This window comes from Microcaecilia unicolor, chromosome 9, assembly GCF_901765095.1.
Source record: "Microcaecilia unicolor chromosome 9, aMicUni1.1, whole genome shotgun sequence".
Lineage (NCBI taxonomy): Eukaryota > Metazoa > Chordata > Amphibia > Gymnophiona > Siphonopidae > Microcaecilia > Microcaecilia unicolor.
The window spans coordinates 41,572,600-41,584,726 of NC_044039.1; the positions used below are offsets into that span (position 1 = coordinate 41,572,600).

Below are 12,127 nucleotides of genomic sequence, written 5' to 3' on the forward strand. Positions count from 1 at the left end.
CTGCTTTATTTTTATTTATCTTTAATGTGGACTAATATGACTTCCACGTTATTTCACCTTAAATTTAAAAATACAATTAATTTTTTCTACTTTTGATGTCTGGCCACTTAACATTTCTAATTGTAGGTGGCACTCTCTGGTTACTGTTTTCCTATCTTCTCTTAATTCGTTCCAAGGTTTCCTATCCATTTGTCATTTTTCTCTCTCCTTGTATGGTCTTCACCTCTTCCACATCCATCTCTGATATTGATACTTTTCATCTTTCACTAACTGTTCCCTCTCTTAACCTTGCCATGCTGCATCTTCTCTGCATTTGTTTTCCCTCTTCCCAGTCATGCAGCATCTTCTTCCCCCCACCCCCCCCCCCCCAACCCCGAGCCATGCTGCATCTCCTCTTTCCGCATCCATCTAGAATTTCCTGTTTGTCTCTCTGCCTGCTCAACACTGGCGCTCAGATCCAATATTCAATGTTGGCCTATATCCTTTGGCTGGCATTAAACATCCAGTTTCACATTTGACTGCAGCAACTTAACTGATTAAGCTGATATTCAGCCCTAACTGGTTAAGTGTTTAATGGTTAAAGACAGACCTGCTATTTATGCAGCCTATTTTAATGCTAAACATAGTTGGGTTGGTTTTTTTTTTTTGTTACATTTGTACCCCGCGCTTTCCCACTCATGGCAGGCTCAATGCGGCTTACATGGGGCAATGGAGGGTTAAGTGACTTGCCCAGAGTCACAAGGAGCTGCCTGTGCCTGAAGTGGGAATCAAACTCAGTTCCTCAGTTCCCCAGGGCCAAAGTCCACCACCCTAGCCACTAGGCCACTCCTCCACTGAATATCCATGCCTAACCAGCTATGCTACTAACCAAGAGTATTCGGCGAAGATAATGAGTTATCTCCCACTGCACATCCATGATTAGGTGCTAAAATGCTATTTAGCCAGCCAAGAGCTGTTCCTGACTGGTTAAAAAGTTTTGAATATCGGCTAGCATGTGTATATTTGAAAATCAAATGTAGGCAAGCTATTCTCTCTACCCTCCCCCTCCCCCAACATTAATGCTCCCACAAAAATGCCTTTTGTCCTGTTGCTAAAAGGTATGCACTTTATGGAGTACCTTATGCATATCTAGCCACTTTGATAAGACTAATTTATGGTCCCTTTTACAAAGGTGTGGCAAAAGGGGACCTGCGCTGGCATTGGCGTGTGATTTTGACATTCGCCGAGCCCCCCTTTTACTGCAGTTGGTAAAAGAGTAGTCTTTATTTTCTGCAGGAAATGGTCATGCAGGAAGTAAAGCACTTGCCACACAGCCATTTCGGGGGGGGGGGGGGGGGAGCCCTTACCGCTACCCATTGAGGTGGCAGTAAGGTCTCCAGCACTAATCCAGTGGTAACCGGGCAGCACACAGCACTGCCCGATTACAGCTGGGTACACCTCGGGGATGGGAAGTACCGCCGGGCTGCTGCAGTAGCCCAGCGGTATTTCCTGTTTAGCAAATGGTAAGCCAACGTTGGGCTTACCGTCACTTTGTAAAAGGGGCCCTTAAAGACATATCAAGATACCTGGGAAAATCGCGCTTTACTCTGGTAAATGGCTTTTCAAATTGTCATCAGAAAAAGCACTTATTATGTTTTTTTTTCATAAGCAAAATAATTTTCCACTTAGAAACTAGAGGCCAGCAAGCATCTGGATATTTCTTCTGCTTTTGTATCAGTGGATAAGAAGAGAGGAACAATCCTTGTTAAATGGCATGTGCTGTAAGCTTTGATTCTAACCTCATTACGCTATCACTCAATTCAGACAGACACCAGACTGTGTCACTTCTCAACCACCATTGAGTATCTCTATATACAATGTACTAGAGATGCGCAGTCATTTCAAACAAAATAAGAAATACCAATGACATTTCCTATGTTGTTTTATGCCTTTTTTTATAAAGAAATGACAGAAAAAAAACATTTAATTTTTTGTCATTCCTATCAACTTACGTGTGTGCAAAAAGTAAAAGAAAAAATAAACAAAATAAATGTGTTTTTTTTTAATGTAAAGGGAATGAAACAAACTTTTTCTGTATGTGCATTTTAATACAGTGCCCTGTATCTTTCCTTTCAAGGCAGAGAATTGTAAGTTTAAAACATTTTTTTTAATTGGGTTCATTGTGATGTTTCAAGCAAAACATTTTGTATGCACCCGACTGTAATATGTACTGAGCAAAATGCCAATAAGAGTAACACATCTGGGCCTGGGCACATTATCATTCTCAGCAGATAAGTTGCACTGCCCTATGTAATCTACAAATAATGCAAGCTACAGATCTTTTACCTAGCAAGTGGTGCGAATGTAGTACTGCTGAATATTCTGTATAGCTTATCCTCCGTGTAGGCTGGTTATGTGACGACATGGGTTAAGCTCTAAAATTTCATGTGAAACAAAAAATCTTTTGATGCCCTGCAAAGGAGAGACCTCAAATGTTCTGAACAACAACAACAAAATATTGACTGGGCTTCAATCAACAAGTATCTCATTGTATTCACCAAAGGTGCCTGTTATATTCAGCCCAAAGCACCAAAAATATTCTTTTAGGACCCAATCAAACCAAAATGCATCTTCATGCTTTTTGAATGAATTAGTTCACTTAAGTCTCCTTTGGCTCAGTGTTTGACTTTTTCTAAGTTCTAGCATCCACAGAGCCTTGCAAGATTAGATGCACTAGGAAAGTTTAATTGCCACATTTAGGCTCTCATTATTCTCTTTGGTCTATTAGCTAGACTCCCTGTCAGCCTCAAAAGTAATATTTATCTCACCGAGGTGACAACAGGATGATGTGCAATGTGGAAGGAGGAAATACAGGGCCTAGGGGGTGAGATTACGTGAATCTGAAGAAAGCAATGACGTTGAGTACATGAAATTAAACTTCAGTCAATGAGGCCTGAATCTTTTTCTAGCACAGGGGTATACAAGTTATACGGTAACGGAATTCAAACATGCGTGGGATAAGCATAAAGGAATCCTGTGCCGAAGGAATGGATCCTCAGGAGCTTAGTCAAGATCGGGAGGCGGGGCTGGTGGTTGGGAGGCGGGGATAGGGCTGGGCAGACTTATACGGTCTGTGCCAGAGCCGGTGGTGGGAAGCGGGACTGGTGGTTGGGAGGCGGGGATAGTGCTGGACAGACTTGTATGGTCTGTGCCAGAGCCGGTGGTTGGGAGGCAGGGCTGGTGGTGGGGAGGTGAGGATAGTGCTGGGCAGACTTATACGGTCTGTGCCTGTGCCAGAGCCGGTGGTTGGGAGGTGGGGCTGGTGGTTGGGAGGCGGGGATAGTGCGGGGCAGACTTATACGGTCTGTGCCCTGAAGAGCACAGGTACAAATTAAAGTAGGGTACACAAAAAGCAGCAAATATGAGTTATCTTGTTGGGCAGACTGGATGGACCGTGCAGGTCTTTTTCTGCCGTCATCTACTATGTTACTATGTTACTATGTTAGTGCTTGAGGGATGCAAACAAGTCAGCTTTTCAGGATATCCTTAATGAATATGAATGTGACAGATTTGCATTCAGGGGCCCTTTTACTAAAGGGTTGGCTCCCAGCAATAGGCTTGCTGTATGTCAATCTGGAACAACCACCGGGCTACCGCAGGAGCCCAGCTTCCCACCCCCAGCACGCATCATATTTTCTATTTTTGTAGCACCAATACTTACCCAGCAATAATCACTGCCTGGTTACTGCTGAGTTAGAATGGGAGCCCTTACTGCTACCTCAGTGGGTGGTGGTAAGTGCTCCCCCCCTGAAATGGTCACGCAGCAAGTGGGATGCTAGCTCAGGCCCCCTTTTACCACAACTTAGTAAAAACACCCCTCAATGTAGACAGTATATATGCAGATCTCTTTCATGTACGAGAATGGTATGGGATTTGCATTACAAGACGTATGAGCAGAGACTTGAGGACCTGAACATGTATACCCTGGAGGAAAGGAGAAACAGGGGTGATATGATACAGACGTTCAAATATTTGAAAGGTTTTAATCCGCAAACGACCCTTTTCCGGAGATGGGAAGGCGGTAGAACTAGAGGACATGAAATGAGATTGAAGGGGGGCAGACTCAAGAAAAATGTCAGGAAGTACTTTTTCACGGAGAGAATGATGGATACTTGGAATGACCTCCCGCGGGAGGTGGTGGAGATGAAAACGGTAACGGAATTCAAACGTGTGTGGGATAAACATAAAGGAATCCTGTTCAAAAGGAATGGATCCTCAGAAGCATAGCCAAGATTGGGTGGCAGAGCCGGTGGTGGGAGGCGGAGCTAGTGCTGGGCAAGACTTCTACGGTCTGTGCCCTGAAAATGGCAGATACAAATCAAGCATTCCAACCTGATAAGTGGAGCTTGATGTAAAAATATAGTAAGTTTGGAGGTGTCCCTTTAAGGAATGGGGAAAACTCCAACCTTTGCAGAATTTATCTAACAAATGGAACCTCAAACCTCCAAACTAGGGACCATACCAAAGTACTCATAACACCTTGTATACACAGGAGTAGATTACTATCATAGGTTCCTACTAAGGAGGAAGAAGAGAAAAAAAGCCCAAACGCAAAAACTCATCTTAAATGAGAAAACCGTATGGGATGAAAAACTCTCCTCCCCTCTTGTAAAAGTGTATTAACTATATTAAAGGAACACCAAAACCAAACCAACCTAAACTGACCCCAACCCAGAACCAGACTACCTATAAGGAGACCCCTCGAGAGAAGAGAGCCCCAAAGTAACCAACTCGAGCACTATAGCAGTAAGGGAAAACCCAAACCTACCCACTCTTTTAGTAAACTTGGTAGCCCCCCATTGCCAAGCATCCAAATGAAAGATTTTATACTTAGCTTAGTCCCAACACGGAAGCTTCAAAAGGAACCTGCGTAGTTGTTTTGTTGAGAATGCTGGCAATTAATGATCTACAATCCCCCAAGGGCTCCGGAGCCTTGCAAAAAATCTTTAATTCGACGAAAAAACGCCGACCCTCCAACAAGAGCGCCTTGTTTCGCCACCCTCGTGGCTGCTTCAGGAAGGGCGTTTTGAATCCATCTGCTACTGAAAACGACGCTGGAAACCGAGTCTCTGTCGTATATGTAAGGTATACACAAAAAGTAGCACATATGAGTTTATCTTTTTGGGCAGACTGGATGGACCATACAGGTCTTTTTCTGCCGTCATCTACTATGTTATGCTACTATGTACATTCATTATGGCTATCCTGAAAACCTGACTTATTTGCATCCATCAAGGGCTGAACTTGTACACCCCTAGTCTAGGACATAGAGTATACATAGACCATGTGAATACATTGCTACAGATTTAATACAACCTTACTCTGAACTAGAAGTTTTCCATGAACTTCACTTTGGCAACCAATGTGTCACTTTTAGGGTATCATGCGCAGCAAGAACTAATGCACACTGCCATCCAACTGCTCTATGTAAAATTTCTTCCTCCTGCACCGTGTGCCCTCAGTCTATTTATGGAATGATTATGCTCAGGGACAAGGCTTATTTTTGACAGTTATGATGTGATGTGTGATGTGTAATTTGAAACTGCTGAAAATAACTCAAAAGTTGAAGGCATTAGCGTCATAGATGTTTACAAAATCCATATTCTCTGAACAAGGAACACAGCACAAATACAAAGGTTTCATGAAACAGGCTACATATAGGCTCATTTTCAGGGTATATGTGCATGCCCCACTTGTTGCAGTGGCTTGTATCACGGTGCCTTTCTTACCAGGGCCAAGATGTTCAATGAAAGCAGAAACACCTCGGTATAGTGTGGATTTTTAAATCAGTTGCCACAGGAAGGGCAAGAAATCAAGACAGTGCTAGATGCATTGGAAAAATTCAATAGGCCCCTTTCTACTTTGTTGCAAAGAGAACAAAATGGAAACAGGATGGGACTTGATATGCTGCCTTTCTGTGATTGCAATCAAAGGGAGTCTTTTATTAAGGTGCGTTAGTGTTTTTATCTAATGCTGGAAAGCAGCTGGCGCTAAATGCTGAGACACCCATTAGATTCCTATGGGTGTCTCAGCACTAGCTGATTTCTAGCGCACCTTAGTAAAAAAAAAAAAAAGTGGTTTGTGTATTATATACAGATACTTATTTTGTACCTGGGGCAATGGAGGGTTAAGTGACTTATCCAGAGTCACAAGGAACGAAGTGGGAATTGAGCCCAGTTACCCTGGTTTGCAGGCTAGTCCTCCACTCAGAAGAATGTGACTATAGTGTTACAGAGATTTCTAGCATTGTGTCTATGCTGCTCCTCATTTTTCTTAATTTCCCCTGTACTCATTTCACATACCATGCAGTCTCCCCAATCTCTTCCCCTACTCCCAACTCCCCCCCCCCCCCCCCTCACACACACAAATACTGCACACCTTTCACCCATTCTCCCTTATTTCCAGTGTTAATTCTGTTGAGGTACTCGGTTAAGATGTGGTCTGCTGATTATGCTCTTTCATAACCGTCCCCTTCCTCCCTTAAGTCGCATCGGGTCACATCAGCTCCCCAGATTTGTTGAAAGGTCAGCCATAGCTTCCGGTAGTGTACCCATTCCAACTAAAATTTATTGTTGAACCCCCCCCCCCCCCCAAAAAAAAATCTCACATTTACCTATTTCTTACATTTGGTTCAGCCATTCCCTAAGACCAACCCAATACTTCAAGATGAATTTTCTGGCCACCAACAATGCTATATGAATGAATTTTTTATCCATTCTCTTGAGGGCCAGTGAATGTAAAGGGGCCTCATTTTCCATCAAAAGCAGTGCATAAGTCCATTCAATCCAGGTCCCCACAACCTTCTCTATAATCCCCTGCACCCCATGCTATAGGCAGCAGGTCTAATGTCAGCGCCTATAATTTTTATTTATTTATGCAGATTAGTGTACTTTATAATCGACACGCCTAAATGGGTGTTCTGACAACACCCCACTCAAACTTCACCTACTGGAAATGTACACAGGGTGTCACAGCACACATTTTTATACCAGTCTGAATTTTATACACATGAAAATGACTTTATCAAATTATCCCTAAACGCTTGCCATACATTAAAAGCCACATTAAACAGCTAACACAGATAACAAATTTGTCATGTCAGTATATTATTGTTTAATAGTGTTTAAATTGGAGGCCTTGTGGTACAGTATCCTAACCGGAAACATCATGCATAAATTACAACAAATAAAATATTACAAACTCTTCAATGACTAATGAAATCACAGAGTGCCAACTATGGCAGTGTTTTCTATAATACTGCAGAAATAAAGTTCAGTAAACAAAAGAAAATCATATAGAGTAATATAATGTTATTGTACTATCCTAATATGTTTCTTAACTAGATTTGGGGGACTCCTGTGAAACCATGTTGACAAAGCAGTGGACTGAGCTGGAATGGTGCCCGCTGGAATTGCCCTGAGCCTACTCATTCATATCCAGTAATGACTTTGATCACCCATTCATACCAAAGTAATGATTTTGGCTACGACCAGCCTGAGACAGACTTAAACTTGTGACCTAAACATAAAAGCTCACTAGCACTGTGCCAGACAAAACAAACCATTCAGACCCCTAGTGTAGGTAATATTCAACTGAGTGCAAATGTTTTATACTACAAAAAAATATTTGGGACCACATTTCTGTTGCAAAGTACATTCCATCACTGTATCACTCCTTGAGTATACAATTTCTGATAACAGTGTTAGAGTAAATACTTCACACTTACACACTATTTTGTCCAGTATAACGAGGCCAGAACCAAATAGCAATCTAGTTATTCTTTCATTTCACCATATCTTTTCTCATAACAAGTTGCATATTTGCTTACTGGTATGTAAGACGCAAAACATAAATTCAGTTTATCTATGTCTGAGGCAATTTTAAAGATATTAACAAGACAAAAGTACTGAGTGTTCACTGTAAAATATCAGTTTTCTGAACACAAAGGCAATTTGGGGTGTTCAATTGCTACTCAATTCACAGGAATTTTTGACAAATTTGCAACAGACTTGATCAACCTAATCAGCATAAACCACACACAAAATCCTAAGCTAGCAGGTGGGGGGGTGGGGGGGGGGGGGGGTAGGAGACAGTAAGTGCTCCTGTACCATAGAAAAAGATGTGATTCTGTTCTGAGCAGAGTCCCAACAGATGTGATTCAACAAACTTGCTTCACCTAAAACTGCTCAGACAGAGGGATAATTGTTTACACTGAGAAGCTTACCACAGTTCTATAAATATTAATCAACACATTTTACAAGTTAAAAAACAAAACAAAACAAAAGCTTGCTTCACCACTATTTCATTTACCTTCTTAGTCCAGTAATTCCAGTGCAGTTTTCTATATCATGCCCACACCGGGCTGAACCCTTTGCTATGAATTTATGCTATGCCAATAGTAACCAAGCTTAGGGGAATCCCCCCTCCCCCCATGGACAATATTGCCACAAAATTCTGGTGCTTACACTATTCAAAACTAAAAACCTCTGAATTATGAATGACAGAGTTACTGTATTATGTATCACACACAAAGCCTGCATCAGTTCAAACATATCATTTAATAAAACAAAAACAACACATGAATAACAGATGTCAGCACATCAAGGAATGGAAAAAAAAGGGACCTGCTCTTAAGGTTCCAGAAATATTTCATCTAATAAGCATAAACACAGCATTTGTGGAGATCTGGCTCATTATGGGGGTCTTTTCATAAAGCTTTGTTCGAGTTATCTGCAGCAGGGCCCATAGGAATAAAATGGGCCCTGCTGCAGATAACTCGAGCTAAGCTTTAGTAAAAGATCCTCATTCCTAAAAACATAACAGCATTTAAGTTCAAGGTTCTTTCATTACAAATACATCTAAAAGCTAGTGCAAAGAGACAGCAAAACACAATGGAGAACTCCTACTAATATAATGTGTTCAACGCTGAATACTTTTCACCACTTCAATGTTTCCGCAAATAATCGGTGCTCTGCAAAACCAGGCTTGGAAGCAAATAGAAGACCAGCATGCACTTACCAGATTGGAATTGGTGGCATTAGAATCGTCTTCTGGGAAAGGGATATAGATAGCTAAGGCCACACAATTGGCAAAAATAGTCAGTAAAATAATTATTTCAAATGGTCTGAGGAATGGAGTTAAGGAAATTCTGCAAAAAAATAAATATATATAAAAAAAACCACATACTCACACATTCATAAATAAGAAAAATAGAAAAAAATGTTAAGATTTGTAGCAGTTCTCTTTAAACAAAACATTCCAAGTCCTTTATAGTTTGAAATGAAACATCTGCCTTTTTAAAGTGCTCTCAACAGGTCTGAGCCAAGATTCTCCCTAATATGTCAAAGGCAGTGTAGGCTAGTCGCGTGCCAGAGTAAACATGGATTCTTCTAAACTTTTTTTTTTGCCTTTTATTTATTTATATTGGGGTTTACTTTATTTTGTTTCCCTCCCTTTCCCTTTTAGCTGTGCTAAATTTAATTCCCATATTCTCTCAGGTATTCTGGTTGCTTTCTCAACCTGCAATTGCCAGATTTGCAACCTTCAGCTAGGATAAGACACACCTTTTTCATGGTGTCACCAACCCCTTCCCTCCAAATTACAGAGAAAAAGACAGTAAAAGTATAAAAAGACAGTGAAAGCAGGAGGAAGTGCAATAGAGGCTGTAATGACTCTCAAGATTTTGTGCAATTTGTTTAGTGTGGAACCCATTCAGAGACTGGAGGAAAACCTTTAGTGAATATGACTCTCTTGGGGTATCAGGTAATTATCTCCTAATATTTACAATATGCACAGTCTTAATTTTGTGATAAATATCTTAGTTAGAAGGTTGCTAGTAAAGCTATAGTAATTCATTCCCTCTCCTGCTCCTGTTGGGACGCGATCATCCGGGCCCAGAGGAATCTTCAGTGGCTCTGGAGCCATGAGCCTATGTGCTCAAGTGAAAAGAGTCGCCGCTGAGGCCGTTGAAATGTATGCTTGAAGGTTTTGTGGCTTTAAAAGTATATGTGAGCATTGAGCAGCAGTTGTGTGCTAAATTGATTTAACATACATTAATTTACAAATTAACATGTGTTTCCAATTAGAGCAAATGAGGAATTAGCGTGCAGCCATTAAAGGGCAAGAATGGAAAATGGGGACATTTTACTGCTGCGCTAAATGTGGACTCAGCGCACTGGGAACAGCACTGGTCACTTTTTAGTGCAGCTTAGTAAAATGGTCCCTCAATTTGTTAGCACGCCTTAATAATAGCCCATGTTGATAACTTCCCCTAAGACATATTATTTTACCACTAACTGTTACTATTTTAGTACAGGTCCCATTTAATGCAGTGACTCCTTGGGGCCCTTTTACTAAGGTCCGTAGGTGCCTATGCGTGTCCAACATGCGTCAAATTGGCGCTACCACGTGCCGTGGGTGGTAATTCCATTTTTGACGCGTGCCCAAAACACGCAGTAGAAAATATTTTCTATTTTCTACCGTGTGGTGCTTACCTTGTGGTAATCAGCAGTTTACACACACTGGCCGCTTACCTCCCAGTTAGCGTGTAAGACCTTACCACTAAGTCAATGGGTGGCAGTAAGGTCTCAGCCCAAAAATGGTCACGCGCTGGTTTTAATTTTGCTGCATGTCGGCACAAAAAATGCCTTTTTTTCCAGGTGCACTGAGCACATGGACCTGCGCATGTCCAAAACATGTGCCTACACCAGCACAGGTCACTTTTAGGCACACCTTAGTAAAAGGGCCCCCTAGTTACTAATAACTGGGATTAATGGTATAATAACACATATTCTATGTAAAGATCGTGACTAGCTGCAAAACGAATAATCTATTTTATTTTATAGAGGAAAAGGCCTCAAGAAGCCCCCAGCTTATCAATTTATGGCTTTGGGGCTGGACTTCATCATTGGCCAAAAACCTCAAAATTTGACAATCTTCAAATTCATTTTTATAGGTAAAGCAGTAACTTAGCTTATCAGTCATCTCCTTTCTTAGATGTTCTTCCAAATTGTTACATCATGCACTTTTCAGAGCGAAGCACTGATAGGCCTGCTAACATTAAGGCGTCTGATGTAACTAGCTTAAACGGGCGGCCATTTTCAAGTAAATGTGTCTTCTAGAAATTCACCCTTGCAGAGGTAGTGAGATCAATTGAACGTTTGATCTATCTAAAAGTTACTTTTATGCACATTAATGCCTATTTCTTTGCATCAGATATATGCACACCACCGGACCCTGAGGCAGTTAGACGAAACGCTGGCCATCGTTGGCCGTGGTCAGGATTTGAGGTGCATGGAGGAACAATTTGGAAGAACATCTAAGAAAGGAGACGACTGATAAGCTAAGTTACTCCTTTACCTATAAAATTGAATTTGAAGATTGTCGGATTTTGAGGTTTTTGGCCAATGATGAAGAAGTCCAACCCCAAAGCCATAAATTGATAAGCTGGGGGCTTCTCGGGGCCTTTTCCTCTATAAAATAAGATAGATTATTCGTGTTGCAGCTAGTCACGATCTTTACATAGGATCTCCCATTATTTTGGATTTATCTGTTATATCACAGGAGGGGGATCACCTTCTATCTGAAGTTTAGCTTGCTATATAATAACACATATTAACAGTAGCCCATGTTGATATCATCCCCCCTGAGAAGCTTATAAAGAGAAATCTTCTTATTTGTTGTTATTGTTATTTGTTTTTACTGTATGTTATTTCCCCACCCCCTTTTACAAAGCCACGCTAGCAGCTGTTAGTGTGGTAATGCCGACACAGCCCATTCAAAGTGAATGAGCTGTGTCGGCATTACAGTGTGGCTTTGTAAAAGGTGGTGGGGGTGTTATTTATTGTTTCATCAGTAATTTGTTAAATCTGTATATACTGTAAATCGTAACCCACATAGGGGGAAATTATCAGTGTAGGCTACCATTAAGATGTGTTATTTTAATGTTCACCCCAGTTACTAGTAACTAGGTCTCAGTGCATAAAATGTGACCTGTGCTAAAATAGCGTAAGTTAGTGATAAAATAGCACTTCTTAAAGGCAGCCCATGTTAATAACTGTGCCCCTTAGTTTCTTACATAAAGTAGGCT

General features: G+C 41.2%; 1 protein-coding gene across 1 annotated transcript in view; it reads right to left on the minus strand.

Annotated features, from left to right (window-relative positions):
• CACNA1C (calcium voltage-gated channel subunit alpha1 C) overlaps positions 1-12,127 on the minus strand; it is a 1,308,019-nt gene that overhangs the window by 1,183,861 nt on the left and 112,031 nt on the right. The window contains 1 exon segment of the mRNA XM_030214166.1: positions 9,058-9,161. Within this exon segment, the coding sequence (XP_030070026.1) occupies positions 9,058-9,161 (104 nt within the window).